This window comes from Heloderma suspectum, chromosome 3 (genome assembly GCF_057233095.1).
Source record: "Heloderma suspectum isolate Gila_16-S chromosome 3, 16-S_ref, whole genome shotgun sequence".
Classification (NCBI taxonomy): domain Eukaryota; kingdom Metazoa; phylum Chordata; class Lepidosauria; order Squamata; family Helodermatidae; genus Heloderma; species Heloderma suspectum.
Genome location: NC_139460.1, coordinates 217,112,200 through 217,130,918, shown reverse-complemented (window position 1 = coordinate 217,130,918; position 18,719 = coordinate 217,112,200). Strand labels below are relative to the sequence as shown.

At 42.8% G+C, this 18,719-nt stretch overlaps 1 protein-coding gene across 6 annotated transcripts in view; it reads left to right on the top strand.

The window, feature by feature from the left end:
* P4HA1 (prolyl 4-hydroxylase subunit alpha 1) overlaps nucleotides 1–18,719 on the top strand; it is a 53,170-nt gene that overhangs the window by 10,558 nt on the left and 23,893 nt on the right. For 3 of the 6 annotated variants that reach the window (XR_014789385.1, XM_084845607.1, XM_084845605.1), the window contains exons 6-9: nucleotides 1,343–1,585; nucleotides 13,182–13,390; nucleotides 13,532–13,708; nucleotides 17,587–17,657. Coding sequence is in view for 4 of the 6 variants with exons in the window: in XM_084845607.1 (XP_084701733.1) it covers nucleotides 1,343–1,585; nucleotides 13,182–13,390; nucleotides 13,532–13,708; nucleotides 17,587–17,657 (700 nt within the window). In the remaining 2 variants the exon portion in view is untranslated. Of the gene's footprint in view, nucleotides 1–1,342; nucleotides 1,586–13,181; nucleotides 13,391–13,531; nucleotides 13,709–15,832; nucleotides 15,904–17,586; nucleotides 17,658–18,719 lie in introns of all 6 variants that reach the window. The other 3 variants (XR_014789386.1, XM_084845608.1, XM_084845606.1) reach the window with 1 other exon arrangement.

Genomic DNA, 18,719 nt, shown 5'->3' with positions numbered 1-18,719 from the left:
AGATCAATTTATAATGTAATAAATATGTATTGCTCATTTTATTGCTCATTTCAAGAGATTAGTGATCTCTCACTTTCGTATCATACCTTTTTGTGAGAAATTGTGATTTTGCATTGCAGGATCATTGTGGTTTTTTAATCATGGCTGAAAGTATATGGGGACCCTGTTGATCCAGTTTGCATGATCACTGCTGCCCGCTGTGGTTTATTTAAACTGTGGTTGGCAGCGGTTTATGTGGGCAGCCATTCTGAATATTCAAGATGCAACTGCCGCTTGTCATGTCATCTGAACCTGGCAAGGGTGGGTTATGCGATGGTTAAACAACTCTTGCATAACCTATGGCTTCTCTTAGGGTTATGCGAGGGTTGTTTAACCCTTGCACAACCCATCCCTGCTGGGTTTGGACAACACATCAAGCTGCGATTGTGGCTTGAATATTCAAAATGGCCAGCTGCCCACACCGCAGCCATTTTGAATAATTTTGGCCATTTTGAATATTCAAGCTGCAATCACAGCTTGTTATGTTGTCGTTAAATAAGCCATGGTGGGCTGTTTGATCATGAGAACTGACCTGTTGAGTAGTGCATATAACATCACTGATCGACAAGATTTCTCTTCCCCCTCCTACAAGACCATCCCACTCTGTAACCCTAATACCTTCACTCAGACACAACAGTGGGCTCTCCTGTGGCCTGAAACGTAGAAGTATTTCTTCTGGATCTTTCTTAGACATAGTCAGTTATAGCTCCCTTTGATCCCCCTCTTTGCAGATCGAGTGCTTGTGATGGAAGGCATCATCTGGCCTGTGTGTTATAATTGCAACAATCATCTTTCCCCTGCAATCATTATGTGGAATGTATATCACATTATTGCCTTTGAATTTGAACCTGTAGGTCTTAGGAAAGGCAAAAATGGAGCAGGGCAGAGGTTTTGAACTGACCTTTAGGGTGATCCTTAGAATCTATTGCTGTAATACAACCAGTAGTAAATGCTCCTGTAGATTATATTTAGGATCTTTCTCCCCACCCCATCTTTATGGATGTGTCTACTTCTAAGAATTAAAAAAAACTGTCACAAGGCTGGGACTTTCTGTCTCAGGAGTCATTTGAATAGTTGCAAGTAAATTGCAGTTCAGACAAATATATATAATGGTTTAAGTAGCTTTGATTAGTACCAATTTTGCATAACTTTGTTTCTCAGTCATAGGCTGTATGGTGTCATTAAATAGCCTATAAAAATCAAATGATGCAGCTTCAGAAGAGAACTTCAGTGTCAAAATGTGCCAATTCCATACAAGCTTTATTAAATATAACAGCTCTTACTGGTTTCTTGTTTCCTATAGGAGTGAAACATAAGACATTTCTAACGGTTGACGATTGCTTTGAGTTGGGCAAGATTGCATACACTGAAGCAGACTACTACCACACTGAATTGTGGATGGAGCAAGCTCTGAAACAGCTGGATGATGGAGAGGTTTCTTCTTCTATTGACAAGGTTTCTGTTCTAGACTACCTGAGTTATGCTGTGTACCAGCAGGGAGGTTTGGACAAAGCAATGATGCTTACTAAGCGACTACTTGAGCTGGGTATGTTAAGATCATGTATATTTCCAATGTGTGGCAATACCTATTTTTCACACCAAAAGTTTCCTCTGCTCTCTGATGTGCAGTAATGCAGGTCTTGTTATTTTTACCAAAATAAAACTGGAAGATATGCTGGCATACATCCTAAGATAAGTTAACTTTAAAAAGTTCATGGCAAGAAAATTCCCCTTTCTTCCCCCTCTGCAGCCACTTGCACCCTCTCAAAAGCCTCCTCAAGGGTTGAAGGGGGGGCCCCTCCTGCACAACATGGATGGGGCACAGAAGGCTGCTGGTTGGGGGGCAGTGGGGGGAGAGAATTGCCAAAAATTGGTCTTGGGGCCTAAGATATGTTAGCTTAAGGAAGATTATCAGTAGTAGTAGCAGTATTTACTTACAAAGCACCTAACATTTTCTATGTGCTGTACAGAGATTAAAGAATGAAACAGTCTCTACCCACAGGCTCACAGTCTAATAAACATGATACAAAAGGAATGGGAAGGGAAGCAAACAAAATCAGGCACCAATTCTTGAAGTTATATTATCTCAGCAGTGTCATATGATTTGGACAGGTGGACCTCACTGCCTTAAGCACATGTACATACATGTGTATGTCCATACACATATACACATGACAAGCCTTGAGGGAAATGTGCTAATGGCTATGAGTAATGCTGCTGTGCTCATAGAATCATAGAATAGTAGGGTTGGAAGGGGCCTATAAGACCATCGAGTCCAACCCCCTGCTCAATGCAGGAATGCAGGAATCCAAGTCAAAGCATCCCTGACAGATGGCGGTCCAGCCTCATCTTGAATGCCTACAGTGTGGGAGAACCCACTACCTCCCTAGGTAGTTGGTTCCATTGTTGTATTGCTCTAACAGTCAGAACGTTTCACCTGATGTTCAGCCGGAATCTGGCTTCCTGTAACTTGAGCCCATTATTCCATGTCCTGCATTCTGGGATGATCGAGAAGAGATCCTGGCCTTCCTCTCTCTGACAACCTTTCAAGTACTTGAAGAGCACTATCATATCTCCCCTCAGTCTTCTCTTCTCAAGGCTAAATATGCCCAGTTCTTTCAGTCTCTCCTCATAGGGTTTTGTTTCCAGTGCCCTGATCATCTTCACTGCCCTCCTCTGAACCCGCTCCAGTTTGTCTGCATCCTTCTTAAAGTGCAGTGCCCAGAACTGGACACAGTACTCCAGATGAGGCCTAACCAGTGCTGAGTAGAGGGGAACTAGTACTTCATGTGACTTGGAAGCTATACTTCTATTAATGCAGCCCAAAATATCATTTGCCTTTTTTGCAGCCACATCACATTGTTGGCTCATATTCAGCTTGTGATCTACAACGATTCCAAGATCCTTCTCACTTGTAGTATTGTTGAGCCACATATCCCCCATTTTGTAACTGTGCATTTGGTTTCTTTTTCCTAGGTGTAGAAGTTGGCATTTATCCCTATTAAATGTCATTCTGTTGTTTTCTGCCCAGCGCTCCAGTCTATCCAGATCACTTTGAATTTTGTTCCTGTCTTATTTATTTATTTTTATTTATTTATTTATTTCTATACCGCCCAATAGCCGAAGCTCTCTGGGCGGTTCACAAAAACTAAAACCAAACAACACACAATAAAACAATTTAAAATATATAGAACATTAAAACCACAATATAACAATACAACCACAATAAAACCTAGCAGCAGTACAGGAGTTTAAAATACAGATTTAAAACAGCAAAGATAAAAATTTAGAAAGCTAAAATGCCTGGGAAAATAAAAAGGTCTTCACCTGGCGCCGAAAGGAGTACAATGTAGGCGCCAGGCGAACCTCACTAGGGAGCTCATTCCAGAGCTGGGGTGCCACAACAGAAAAAGCCCTCCTCCTAGTAGCCACCCGCCTCACTTCCTTTGGCAGGGGCTCACGGAGAAGGGCCGCTGATGATGATCTTAAGGTCTGGGCAGGCACATATGGGAGGAGGCGATCCTTCAGGTAACCTGGCCCCAAGCCGTTAAGGGCTTTGAATGTTAACACCAGCACTTTGAATCGGGCCCGGAAATGGACCGGCAGCCAGTGCAGCTGGAAAAGTACTGGCGTAATATGAGCTCGCAGGCCAGTCCCTGTTAACAATCTTGCTGCCCTATTTTGGACCAGCTGAAGTTTCCGGACCGTTTTCAAAGGCAGCCCCACATATAACGCATTGCAGTAATCCAGACGAGAAGTTATCAGAGCATGGATAACTGTAGCTAGGCTATCTCTGTCCAGATAAGGGCGTAGTTGGTATACCAGCCTAAGCTGATAAAAAGTGCTCCGTGCCACTGAATTCACCTGTGCCTCAAGTGACAGTTCTGGATCCAAGAGCACCCCCAAACTACGAACCTGATCCTTTAGGGGGAGTGCAACCCCCTCCAGAACAGGTTGATTATCACCTAGCCGGGCAGACGAACCACCCACTAACAGTACCTCCGTCTTGTCTGGATTGAGTTTCAGTTTATTGGCCCTCATCCAGTCCATTACCGTGCCCAGGCACTGGTTCAGAACAGCCACTGCCTCACCTGGTTTTGATGAGAAAGAGAGGTAGAGCTGGGTGTCATCCGCATATTGATGGCACCTCAGCCCACACCTCCGGATAACCTCCCCCAGCGGTTTCATGTAGATGTTAAACAGCATGGGGGATAGAATAGAGCCCTGTGGAACCCCATGGCACAATTGCCATGGCACAGAGCAATAATCCCCCAGCACCACCTTCTGGAATCGGCCATCCAAGTAGGAGCGGAACCACTGTAGTGCAGTGCCTCCAACTCCCAACTCAGACAACCTATCCAGAAGGATACCATGGTCGATGGTATCGAAAGCCGCTGAGAGGTCCAGGAGAATCAACAGGGTCGCACTCCCCCTGTCCCTCTCCTGGCAGAGGTCATCCCACAGGGCGACCAAGGCAGTTTCCGTTCCAAAACCAGGCCTGAAGCCCGATTGAAATGGATCTAGATAATCCGTTTCATTCAAGAGTGCCTGGAGCTGTCCTACAACCACCCGCTCAAGCACCTTGCCCAGGAAGGGGATGTTGGCCACTGGCCTATAATTGTTAACATCCTCTGGGTCCAGGTTAGGCTTTTTCAGGAGTGGTCTAATTACTGCCTCTTTTAAAGCGGCAGGCACCACTCCCTCTCTCAAGGAGGAATTTACAACCTCCTGGACCCAGCCGGAAAACCCCTCCTTGTTTGATTTAATAAGCCATGAAGGCAAGGGTCAAGCACACAAGTGGTCGATTGGACTTGGCCAAGCACCTTGTCCGCATCCTCAGGCCTCAGTAACTGAAACTCATCCAATAAAACTGGACCAGACGGTGCTCTGAACACCTCTACCAATGGAACTGCATTAATCGTCTTCCAAAGTATTAGCTATCCCGCCCAATTTTGTGTCATCTGCAAATCTGATCAGCATTCCCTGCATCTCCTCAGCGAAGTCATTAATAAAATGTTGAAGAAAACTGGGCCTAGGACTGAGCTCAGTGGTATCCTGCTCATTACCTCTCCCCAGTTTGACAAGATCTCATTGATCTCTTTGAGTCCAATTCTGTAGCCATCTGTGGATCCACCTGATCGTTGTTCCATCTAGCCGACTTTGAGGTAGTTTGCTAATCAGGATATCCTGGGGCACTTTGTTGAAAGCTTTGCTGAAGTCGAGGTATATTATGTCCACAGCAATCCCACAGTCCACAAGGGAGGTTAGCTGATCAAAAAATGAGATCAGATTAGTCTATCAGGATTTGTTCTTAACAAATTCATGCTGGCTTCAAGTAATCACTGCATTGTTTTCAAGGTGCTTACAGACTGATTGCTTTATAATCTGCTCCAGAATTTTCCCAGGGATTAATGTCAGACTGGCTGGTCTGTAGTTCCCAGGTTCCTCCTTTTTACCCTTTTTGAAGATAGGGACAACACTAGCCCCCCTCCAGTCATCTAGCATTTCAGCCATCCTCCATGATTCCTCAGAGATACTAGACAGTGGTTCTGAGAGCTCTTCTGCCAGTTCCTTTATTACTCTAGGATGCAGTTCATCTGGCCCTGGACATTTGGACTCATTCAAAGTCATTAGGTGTTCCTTGATCATATGCCTATCGATCTCAAACTGCAATCCAGCCCCTTCAGCCTGTACATTGCCTTTGCCGAGGGGGTCATAGTCCCTCTTTCGGGAGAAGACTGAGCCAAAGTAGGAACTGAGCACTTCTGCCTTTTCCTTGTCATCTGTTATCATTTTGCCATTCTTATTTAGTAGTTGAACCCCCATTTCCTTCCTCTGTCTTTTACTATGCGCGTATCTGAAGAAAGACTTCTTGTTGCTTTTAGCATCCCTCGCTAACCTCAGCTCATTCTCAGCTTTAGCCTTCCTGTCGCCCTCCCTGCGATTCTGTGCAACCTGCCTGTACTCTTCCTTTGTTACTTGTCCTTCCTTCCACTTCCTATATGTGTTGTTTTTTGTTTTCAGGTCATCTCTAAGCTTTTTGTGGCTTCTTCTGTTGTCTTCCACCTTTTTTTATTGTTGGAATTGTTTGTAATTGTGCCTTGAGAATTTCCTTTTTTAAAAACTCCCACCCATCTTGGACTCCTTTTCCTGTTAGAGTCGCTTGCCATGGGACCTTACTGATCATTGTTCTGAGTTTATTAAAATTGGCTTTCCAAAAATCCAGGGTACGTGTTTGGCTACACTTGGCTTTTGCTTCCTTTAGAACCAAGAACTCAAGTATAACATGGTCGCTTTCCCCCAGAGTTCCCGTAACTGCTACTTTGTCCACTAAGTCATCTCTGTTGGTTAGGATCAAGTCAAGGATAGCTGATCCTCTAGTTCCTTCCTCTACTTTCTGTAGGAGGAAGTTATCCGCAACACAAGTCAGGAATTTCATGGAGGGGCTAAGTTTTGCAGAATTTGTGTCCCAACAAATCTCAGGAAAATTGAAGTCCCCCATTACTACTACATCATGCTTCCTTGAAACTTTGGCAGTTTGCTTTTCAAAGGTTTCATCCTCGTCTTCTCCTTGATTGGGTGGCTGGTAGTAGACTCCGACCACCATGTTCCTTTTATTCTTTGCTCCACTTATTTTAACACAGATGCTCTCGATATTTCTGTGCAGAGATATGTAACATAAAGAGCAACTTCGCCTCCCTTTCTGTTCCTCCTGTTCTTTTTGAACAAGTTATGTCCTTCAGTTGCTGTATTCCAGTCATGGGAGTCATCCCACCAAGTTTCAGTTATACCGATCAAGTCATAATTTCCCTCCTGTATTAAGAGTTCAAGTTTGTTCTGTTTGTTTCCCATACTCTGGGCATTAGTATATAGACATCAAAGACCATGTGCTTTATAGTCTGGCTTTCTTCCTACATGTTTCTGAAGACTATTATTTGGCACTGTTAAAGCTGTTCTCTCCGCTGTGGTGCATGAGCCTTCAACCATTGTTACCCCCAACTTTATGTCTCCCTTCCCCATAGGATTCAGTTTAAAGCCCACCTAATGAAGTTCTTCATGCTGTGGCCAAATACATTGTTCCCAGCCCTTGTGTGGTGCAAGCCATCCCTTGCCAACAGTCCATCTTCCAGGAAGTATAGCCCGTGGTCCCAGAATCCAAATCTCTTGCAGTGGTACCACCTTCCTAGACAGTCACGTCTCTAATCCGTCCTCCTGGGAGACAGCATACCTGGTGAAGTCCATGGGTCTTCGCGACATACTTTGGTTTCGATCCCATACAGCACGGAGCCTCCCACTACTACTACTCTTCTTGTTGTTGTAGGCCTTGGTTTCATTGCCTCTGCTTGACTGACCTTCATCCTTTTGCTCACTCTCATCCTGGTTCCCCTGTAATTCATAGAATCATAGAATAGTAGGGTTGGAAGGGGCCTACAAGGCCATCGAGTCCAACCCCCTGCTCAATGCAGGAATCCAAGTCAGAGCATCCCTGACAAATGGCTGTCCAGCCTCGTCTTGAAGGCCTCCAGTGTGGGAGAGCCCACCACCTCCCCAGGTAATTGGTTCCATTGCCGTATTGCTCTGACACTCAGGAAGTTTTTCCTGATGTTCAGTCGGAATCTGGCTTCCTGTAACTTGAGCCCATTATTCCGTGTCCTGCACTCTGGGATAATCAAGAAGAGATCCTGGCCTTCTTCTCTGTGACAACCTTTCAAGTACTTGAAGAGCGCTATCATATCTCCCCTCAGTCTTCTCTTCTCAAGGCTAAACATGCCCAGTTCTTTCAGTCTCTCTTCATAGGGCTTTGTTTCCAGTCCCCTGATCATCTTTGTTGCCCTCCTTTGAACCCTCTCCAGCTTGTCTGCATCCTTCTTAAAGTGTGGTGCCCAGAACTGGACACAGTACTCCAGATGAGGCCTAACCAGTGCTGAGTAGAGGGGAACTAGTACTTCCCGGGATTTGGAAGCGATGCTTCTATGAATGCAGCCCAAAATAGCATTTGCCTTTTTTGCAGCCACATCACATTGTTGGCTCATATTCAGCTTGTGATCGACGACAATTCCAAGATCCTTCTCGCTCGTAGTGTGGTTGAGCCACGTATCCCCCATCTTGTAACTGTGCATTTGGTTTCTTTTTCCTAGGTGCAGAACTTGGCATTTGTCCCTATTAAATGCCATTCTGTTGTTTTCTGCCCAGCACTCCAGTCTATCCAGATCACTTTGAATTTTGTTTCTGTCTTCCAAAGTATTAGCTATCCCTCCCAATTTTGTGTCATCTGCAAATTTGATCAGCATTCCCTGCACCTCCTCCTCCAAGTCATTAATAAAAATATTGAAGAGCACTGGGCCCAGGACTGAGCCCTGCGGTACCCCACTCGTTACCTCTCCCCAGCTTGAGAAGGTCCCATTGATAAGCACTCTTTGAGTCCGATTCTGTAGCCAACTGTGGATCCACATGATCGTTGTTTCATCTAGCCCACTTCGAGCTAGTTTGCTCATCAGGATATCATGGGGCACTTTGTCGAAAGCTTTGCTGAAGTCGAGGTATATGATGTCTACAGCATTCCCACGGTCTACAAGGGAGGTGACTTGATCAAAAAATGAGATCAGATTTGTCTGGCAGGACTTGTTTTTGACAAATCCATGTTGGCTTCGAGTAATCACTGCATTGTTGTCAAGGTGCTTCCAGATGGATTGCTTTATGATCTGCTCCAGAATTTTCCCAGGGATTGATGTCAGACTGACTGGTCTGTAGTTCCCAGGTTCCTCCTTTTTACCCTTTTTGAAGATAGGGACAACGTTAGCCCTCCTCCAGTCATCTGGCACTTCCCCGGTCCTCCATGATTTCTCAAAGAGAATAGACAGCGGTTCTGAGAGCTCTTCTGCCAGTTCCTTTATGACTCTAGGATGCAGTTCATCTGGCCCTGGAGATTTGAACTCATTCAAAGTAATGAGGTGTTCCTTGACCATATGCCTGTCGATCTCAAGCTGCAATCCTGCCCCTTCAGCCTGTACTTCGCCTTTGCCAGGGGGGTCATAGACCCTCTTTTGGGAGAAGACTGAGCCAAAGTAGGAATTGAGCACCTCTGCCTTTTCTTTGTCATCTGTTATCATTTTGCCATCCTTATTTAATAGCTGAACAACCATTTCTTTCCTCTGCCTTTTACTATGCACGTAGCTGAAGAAAGCCTTTTTGTTGTTTTTAGCATCCCTCGCTAACCTCACCTCGTTCTCCGCTTTAGCCTTCCTGACGCCATCCCTGCAATTCTGTGCTACCTGCCTGTACTCTTCCTTTGTTACTTGGCCTTCTTTCCACTTCCTATATGTGTCCTTTTTTGTTTTCAGGTCATCCCTAAGCTTTTTGTGAAGCCACATTGGCTTCTTCTGTTGTCTTCCACCTTTTCTTCTTGTTGGAATTGTTTGTGATTGTGCCTTGAGAATTTCCTTTTTTAAAAGTTCCCACCCATCTTGGACTCCTTTTCTCGCTAGCATTGCTTGCCATGGGACCTTACTGATCATTGTTCTGAGTTTATTAAAATCAGCTTTCCTAAAATCCAGGGTACGCGTTTGAGTACACTCGGCTTTTGCTTCCCTTAGAACCAAGAACTCAAGTACAACATGGTCGCTTTCCCCCAGAGTTCCTGTAACTGCTACTTTATCCACTAAGTCATCTCTGTTGGTTAGGATCAAGTCAAGGATAGCCGATCCTCTAGTTCCTTCCTCTACTTTCTGTAGGAGGAAGTTATCCGCCACACAAGTCAGGAATTTCCTGGAGGGGCCATGTTTTGCAGAATTTGTCTCCCAACAAATATCGGGGAAATTGAAGTCCCCCATTACTACTACATCATGCTTCCTTAAAACATTGGCTATTTGCTTTTCAAAAGTTTCATCCTTGGCTTCTCCTTGATTGGGTGGCCGGTAGTAGACTCCGACCACCAGGTTCCTTTTATTCTTTGCTCCATTTATTTCAACCCAGATGCTCTCGATGGGGCTACCAAGCTCCTCCTCCTGTATTTCTGTGCAGAGATATGTATTTTTCACATACAGTGCAACCCCGCCTCCCTTTCTGTTCCTCCTGTTCTTTTTGAACAAGTTATATCCTTCAACTGCTGTATTCCAGTCATGAGAGTCATCCCACCAAGTCTCAGTTATACCTATCAAGTCATAATTTCCCTCCTGTATTAAGAGTTCAAGTTCGTTCTGTTTGTTTCCCATACTCTGGGCATTAGTATATAGACATCGAAGACCATGTGCTTCATAGTCTGGCTTTCTTCCTACATGTGTCTGAAGACTATTATTGGGCGCTATCAGCGCTGTTCTCTCCATTGCAGTGCATGCACCTACGTCCATTGTTACCCCCAACATTACATCTCCCTTCCCCGTAGGATTCAGTTTAAAGCCCTCCTGATGAAGTTCTTCATGCTGTGGCCAAACACATTCTTCCCAGCCTTTGTGAGGTGCAACCCATCCCTAGCCAACAGCCCATCTTCCAGGAAGTATAGCCCGTGGTCCCAGAATCCAAATCTCTCTCGTCGGCACCACCTTCGTAGCCAGTCATTCACCCGGAGTATTTTTCGTTCCCTTTCTATCCCTCTTCTAACTACTGGAAGGATGGATGAGAAAACTATCTGGGCCCCAAAGTTCTTGAGTTTCCTTCCCAAAGCTTCAAAGTCTGACGTGATCTCTTCGTAGCTCCGCTTGGCGGTATCATTTGTTCCCACATGGATGAGAAGAAAGGGATACCTGTCAGTGGGCTTTATGAGTGCAGGCAACCTTTCAGTCACGTCTCTAATCTGTCCTCCCGGGAGACAACATACCTGGCGAGTCCACGGGTCTTCGCGACATACTTGGGTCTCGATCCCACGCAGCAAGGAGTCTCCCACTACTACCACTCTTCTCTTCTTCTTCTTGTAGGCCTGGGTTTCATCGCCTCTGTTTGACTGACCTTCAGCCTCTTGCTCACTCTCATGCAGGTTCCCCTGTGATTCTTCCTCTGCAGGCTGTCCTCCAGTCTCATCCTCAAATACCTAGAAACGGTTCCATAGTTCCAATGCTTCCACTGGTGAAGATTGGCTTCTAGTTATTCTGCTCCTAACTGTCACCCTTTTCCAAGGAGTATCCTCTACTTCATTTTGCCTCACCTCAGCATTTTCCTCTTCTGCTTCAGCTTGCTGTTGCTCTTCTAGCTTCTGTTCTTCACTTTGCTCCTGTAGTTCCACCATTCTGTCCAAGAACTCTTCATGTTCTCTTATTCCCTGGAGTGTTGGCACTCGCCGCTCCAGTCATCTTACTTTTTCTTCTAACAGCATGATCAGCTTGCACTTGTTGCATGTGTAGGCCATGTTGATCTCAGGCAAGAAAACAAACATTGCCCAGATCTTGCAGGTTGCCACTACTGGAGAGTCTTTTCCTTCCATAGTCTCTATTCCCTTTATGTTTTTAGCTTTTTGATTGTACTGGAATAGCCTATGCTTTGTCCTCTATTCACTTGAAGTTAACAACAGAGTCCCACTGGTATGGAAGTGTGTGTTACAAGAAAAAGAAATTGAGAAAAAAAAGTCCCGTCCCCCCCTTGACCTCCCCTGCTGACCTCCCCTGGCAAACTCCTGTTTGTGCTCCCTGTTCCTTCACTCTGATCACTCCCTGTCTGGGATCTTGCTTGCTTGTATAGCCCCTGGACCAGCTGGAGCAGTTTCCTCTACTCTGCTCAGCTAGGAGGTGGGAAACAGCTGCATAAGGTCTTGTCCTTAGCCCAAATGCAGCTCTGAAAGGAGTAGCTGGTTTCCCAGTGCAAGAGGATAAATATCATCCTAGACTACCAATGTACCAACACTGAACGTACTCTTTGCTTGTGTTCAAGAGGGCAAAGGTAGAGTTTGAGAGACATACGACAACATGTTTCTGATTGAAAATGGGTCTTTTAAATCTTATTTAATTGGACCCATTCAAAATAAATTCAAAATCTGATTTTAAATTGGATCCATTCTGAGTAGGCTGGGCTTGTAGGCCCCGATATGCTTCTGATGACATAATTGTCTATGTGACAAAGGCCTACAGGTCTCTCTGCAGCCTGCTCCCATTGCTCTCCTCCTTTATTTCAAGCTTTTCCCCTTTCATATTCTTTCTGTTCCATCACTATTTTTGATTTCTCATCTGTTCTAATTTGCATTGCTACTAAAAACTAAACAATTGACTTATACTAATAATGCTTTAGCATAAAGACACATGTTCGTTGCTTCAAATTATCTATAAAAAAAGATGGCACTTTTTATGATCTTTTATCTTTATTCTGTTGCCAACAGATTTGTCCTTCTAGCACCTTGTCCTAAAACATCTAAACTGCCATATCTGTCTGTAATATCTGCATAAGCTTTTTGCTGTGCTGATACGTTTGATATAACCCTTTGTAAATACATATCTTCTGGTGCATCAAGTTTTAGGAATAGGACCAGATTTTTCTTGCTGCTTTGTGTATACTGTTTGGCATATTAGTTATGTGTTTTGTCCATTGTAATAACACATCAGCATCAACATTTCAGCGTTAGGACCAAGTTAAGCCACCAGAAGACTCTTAAATAATTATTTTCTACTTTCTCAGCAAGCACTGATTTTCAGCTCATTTTTCATTTCCACTTTGGTCCTGTTCTGTTTTTCTAATGGAAATAGTCAGCTTGTTAGTCCTATCCTTGCTGTTGCAGTGTTACTCCTTCAGAACCTGCTAGATCAGTGTTTTTCATATATAGCATCTTCTCTAGAGCTAAGAAAACATTTTTCTTCGTAGTTTAAAACTATCCTGTGCTAGCATAGCCATAGAAGCCAACCCATGTGACAAAGTCTTGCAGTGGTTTAAGGAAATGTTCATTCTTGGAGTTTGCTGAGTTATCTCATGGGAAGATTCACAACTGGAGCAGCTGCCAAGAATACCACTGTACATGTTGTCTTGTTTCTTTGAGGTAGGTGTTAGTCTTTTTTCTGCAATGATGAGAATATGCATATGTTTGAACTGAAACAGCTGACGTAAGTTTCTGTACTCAGATTTAAGTATGTGTTTAAAACGAAAGTTTCATGTGGACATCAAGTTTAAATGTTGGAAAATGGGCTTTACAGCTGTAATGTTATCCTTGCATTTCCTTTCTTTTCCAATAGATCCAGAGCATCAAAGAGCAAATGGCAATTTGAAATACTTTGAATATATCATGTCTAAAGAAAAAGAAAAAGAAGCAAATAAGACTGTTACCCAAAAAGATGAGCAGACTGAAAAAGAAACTAAAACTCAGAAAAAGGGGCCTTCCAAGGATTATCTACCGGAAAGACAGAAATATGAAATGCTGTGCCGTGGTGAGGGTCTCAAAATGGTAATTAACCCCTTTATGTACTATTAAAATTGTTTAAAACATATCATGAAAATCTGATGCCTATGCTGCTATATATCTATTTCTTCTCAGATATGGATGCATTTGGTTAATAACACTGAACACTTTGTTTCAAATGTTTAGACTCCTAGAAGACAAAAGAAACTTTTTTGCCGCTACCATGATGGGAACGGGAATCCCAAGTACATCCTGGGACCTGTCAAACAAGAAGATGAGTGGGACCGCCCTCGGATTGTTCGCTTTATTGAAATAATTTCTGATGAAGAAATAGAAACTGTCAAAGAGCTTGCAAAACCAAGGGTAAAGAACCTACATTGTCCATACTCTTTAAATAATACTGTCAGTGCATACGTTCCTCTGCTGAACTCATATTTCTTGATGGCTCACTTTGCTTTTGATAATTCTGTAATAAAATGTCCTCTGTGTGTGGCACTGAATACTGACTCTCTGGATTAACTCAGTGCTAAGCTCATGCTTTGTATGCAAAAAGTCTCAAAGACCCTGAAGACTTCTGTTGTAGGGTCTTGTTGTTTTTTAAGATAGCAGGTGAGCTGCTGTGTGTTCAGAGTAGACGATACTGGGCTAGATTGAGAAATAGGTTGACCTAGCTTTCTCTGCATCTCTCCCAGATTCTCCCACCAATTAAGCTAAGTACGACTTACGTGTGTATGCGAGACAGTTCTGAAAAGGTATAGTGTAGGACTTTGGAATCTTTGCACTACACATGAATTGCCTCTAGATGAATATACTTCTGCTACTGCTACTTTGATTTTTTTCTATTTGCATTTGCATTTTTCTAAATGCATTTGCATTTATCTCTTTGCAAAGATAAATTTTATAAGACTATATTCAGATCCACTTTTAAGCCACAATAACTATGATGGTGGTAGACAATCATATACTTTCTTATTCCTTTGTAATGAAGAAGTCATCATGTATTATGTAACCAGAAGGAAGTTCTGGCTTGTCCATTGTCCTTTAAGCCAATTTACAGATATGCTGGGCTCCTGAAGAAACTTGTGAGCCTGGATTTAAAGTGCGGTATTGGTACATGGTCACTACAGTCTTCCCCCTGTCACCTAAATCAGATTTTAATTCTTTTAGAAATGGATCCAGTGATTGCCTTTCTCTGGAAAAATAGAAAACACGAAACTTACTGACCCCATTATTGAACTAGCTGTAAAAAACTTTATCCATAATACGTAGACACGATTTATTTGATTTGGTTTTTTTGGAAACGGCTGACAATATTTCTATACCACCCAGAAAGCTTCAGCTATGGGTGATACAGAAATATAATAAATAAATTCATAGACATGTAAGTAATTTCTACCATTCCTTTGGCCAGTGATGGCCTATCTCTTGAGCCGATGTGTGCATTCTCCCTGCTTGGGTATCTTGGATAGCCAAATTTTCCCTCCTCAGCCACAACACAGCACTCCCCCACCCACAGCCTGGTCAGGGAGCATGACCTCACAACAGGTGCTCTTCCCTTTGGGAAGTGAAAGGTTGAACCAGGGGCCTCTGTTATGATGCAGGGGTGATCTCTCATTTTCAAATGTGTGGAAAGCAGCTTGTGTGTCTCTCATGCACTGCTTTTGCTTTATCAACACCAGTCCATGAGCAACTTCGTAAATATGTGTTGGCTTGGTCAGTGGCAGCATGTATGTTAGAAGCTGTGTTGTTGTTTTTAACCCAGCAGGAAGTCTTCCTTTCAGGAAATTGGTTATCTGTGGCCTCTGGTTACCCCAGTGACCACTGGGATGACCTTTAGCTGTCTTGATTGGAGGGGCACTTGGAAGATGAACAGCAGTGCAGCAATCTCACCTGTGCTCTGTAACTCTTCCCAGTTTAGATTGGGAGTACTGTGCCCAGCATTGCTTCTTTGCAGAATTAAAGATTGTTCAAGAGGTGTCGGCATGGTTAGAAGCATGGTCCCACCTTGTGCTCCCAATCTGTGTCAGCAGCTGGGAGGAAATCAAAAGTGAAACCAGATGTGGGCTGCCTGTAGACCAGCCCTACCATGAGCCGTGCACAAGTACACCTGAGCCAACAAAAAGGGATACTACAAGAAATCCAAGTGCTTACAATGGGCTGACAAGTTTGGTCTTAATTGTACAAGCAAAGCTGATGGCCTTATCCAACTTTATTCTTGATTTTTACCATGGTTTCAATAACTACCAGGAATGGCCTGCTGCTTCAAGCTAGTTGCAGGTGAGTCCAATTCTTGTATGTTAAAGGTAGTACCAGCCCAGCAAGGGATCTCAATATCATGCATGATATTATTCTATTGCTGTACATACTGTCTTAATGGAAAGGAACCCTGCTGGAGCCTGTGCTCCATCATAGGCTTCTGAATGGTCGGATTGACGTGATGCCATATATGCATTGTAATGCAACTATTCTGATTGGTTCGCTTCACAGCTGAGGCGAGCCACCATTTCAAACCCCATAACAGGAGTCTTGGAGACTGCACATTACAGAATTAGCAAAAGGTAAGACTTCACATGCCATGCATTCTGTCCCTGTAATGAGTACCCCTGTAGTGCTCATCTGGGAGGAAGTGGCCAGAAAAGCTAGTAGCTTAAATTTTTCTGTTCTGTTTCTTTACTATTCATAGATATTATAACAAAGTGTTATTGCTGAGTTTCTCAGACCCTTCTTCTAACCAGAAGTTCTGTTCTTGTTTGCTTATTTAGGATGTGTTCCTAGCCTTTTTCAATATGCCTGGGTGTAACTTTTTTTGTTTTGGTAGAGAGCTCCCTTTTGGCTTTTACCATGCTATCTACCACTTTTCTGCATCAAAGTCTGGCATGTCTTAGTTTTTCTGAAGGATATCATCCTACAAGACTATTATTGGCATGTAGAATAATTTGTACACTAGTAAGTTGAGGTCTCTGCTTCCTATGTCAGAAAGCCACAGAGACACTGTCTTGGGAAGACTGCACACTGACTATGTGTATTAAAGGATAAACCACTTCTGTATACCCATTGTAACACAAACTATCATTCTATCTTGCCTGATAGCGAAATCCAGTTTTATTTTCTTAGAGCCAGGCACATTGTTACATTGGACATCTTTCTGCAACTTGGTGTGGATTTATGTGCTTTTGAATCTTAATATTTTCTGAGTGTTTGGATACATTTTAAATGGATTTTCTCTTAGTGCCATCATAGTTATTTAAAAACATTGGGTTTTCTCCTCTGTGTGTTTTAACACAACAACAACACTAATAATGATGATAATAATAATACCCTGCTCTTATATGGGCTTCAGATGGTCTCCTATTCAGGGGACTGATCAGCGTCAGCCATACTTCAACATCAGGTGCTCCCACACCATTCCCACCCAATATTATTATATTTGTAACATGTCCTTTCTTCAAGGAGCCCGGGACAGAGTACATGATGGTTTTATTCCATTTAATCCTTGCAATATCTTGTGAGGTAGGTTAGACTCAGGGATGGTGGATGGCCAGTACCTAGTGAGTTTCATGGCTGAGCCTGTTTCAACCTGGGTCTCTCTGATGAGATGCTGTTATACAGACAATACTAAACTTTATGTCTTAATTTGGGGGCCTCCTTTTTTGGCAGGGGAGGCATTGCTTGCTGCGGCATCTTATTTGAAAAATGGATACCCCACTTTTCAGTTTAAAAACAAATTCCTAGAACAAGAGAGCTTCGGCTATTGGGCGGTATAGAAATAAATAAATAAATAAATAAAGTTTACAAATCTTTATAGTGCACTCTTTGAATGTAAATGTCAGTTATTGTTTACGCTAAGTTTCAGACAAGTTTAAATTTGCACATCTTAATAAAAGCATCTCATTAGCATTTGTGTACAAATTCAAACCTTAAAACAACGGAGGCAGCAAAGACAAAAAGAACACTTAACTTCTGGATATGGAGAAGCTTTTTGTGAAACTCTGCACACATGTGGCTTGCATAAACTTTCCATTTGGGGGAGAAAAAGTGAAAGGACAATCTAACCAAATTTATTGAACCAATTGAAATGAATTGGGGAATAGTAGCAGCAGCAGCTACTGTAACCCTTTTAAATATTCCTGCTGATCCGAGCATTGCATACCATCCAGACCAATCGGAACCCTTCTAATTGCCTGTGGCTTGGCCCAGAAGCTTGCTACTAGAGTAAGCCCTTGTCCTTTCTCTTTTTGTAGCTGAGCCGAGCTACTGTGCATGACCCTCAGACTGGGAAACTGACCACAGCACATTACAGAGTCTCTAAGAGGTAAGGGGACACTGATCTGTGTAAACTGCTATGGAATTTCTCTTTGTAGTGGCTTGTGTCAAATTTGGTGTGGGATTCTGTACATATTTTTCCTCTTCCCCTAATTAGAAGGAAGTATGTAGCCTTAACATCTGTCATACTGAAAGTTTGAAATGCTTAAAAGGGGATGTCCTCAAATTTAAATTCCATGGGTAAGAGCTAACCAAAGCTAAGCACTTGAACTACATGCTTAGTTCTCTCCCATTGAAATCAATGAGACTTGAGCACTTTTAAGTGGATTGATGCGTGCACCTTATTCTCTGTCTGCATGATCCTAATAGAACTGACACATTAGTTGTTCCATCTTAAACACCATCCATGTAAACAATGCACTATTCCATCTGCTTGCTTTTACTACTGTCATGATACCTCTGTTAATTTTAAACACTCCCTAGGAGGCACATGGTAAACAGGAAGAACATTCTGTGATAATGGTAGCTTGAGACCTCTAAGTCAGAATCTATTTTTAAATGGTTAGTGTACTAAATATAGTCGTTGTCTTTACTAAACTTTTTTTAATGTGTATACTTAGAAGTTGCTGTTCATGACAAAAATTTTGCTTGCTGGTTTAAGGGGCTAGTAAGCCATTGTTACTACCATTAAAAAATTTCTCTTTTGTTGTTGCTAAAGAACATTTAACCTCCTGGATTTCTAATCTAAAAAGTATGGCATGGACAGTCTCAAAAATGACTTTACTTCTATATTTTTTAAATCCCAGACAAGACTAACATCAAATGCATGGGATATGTACAATATGTCTAAAATCCTCTTAAAACATAATACGGCAGTTTTAATATGGGACTGGCATGCAAGATCAAACCTGGCATGTTAAGAACATACAGTGTGGAAAGTAGTCTTGAATTGTTTAATGGCTCTGTATTTGAACTCCATTTACGTCTGTAGCAAAACCTATAAAATTGTTGCTTGGAGCAAATTAAAGCCTCCTGTTGCGGTTGTGTACACAGTGAAACAGTACAATGTTATGTGCCATTAACCAGCACTTTGGAACAAGGGCCAAACAGA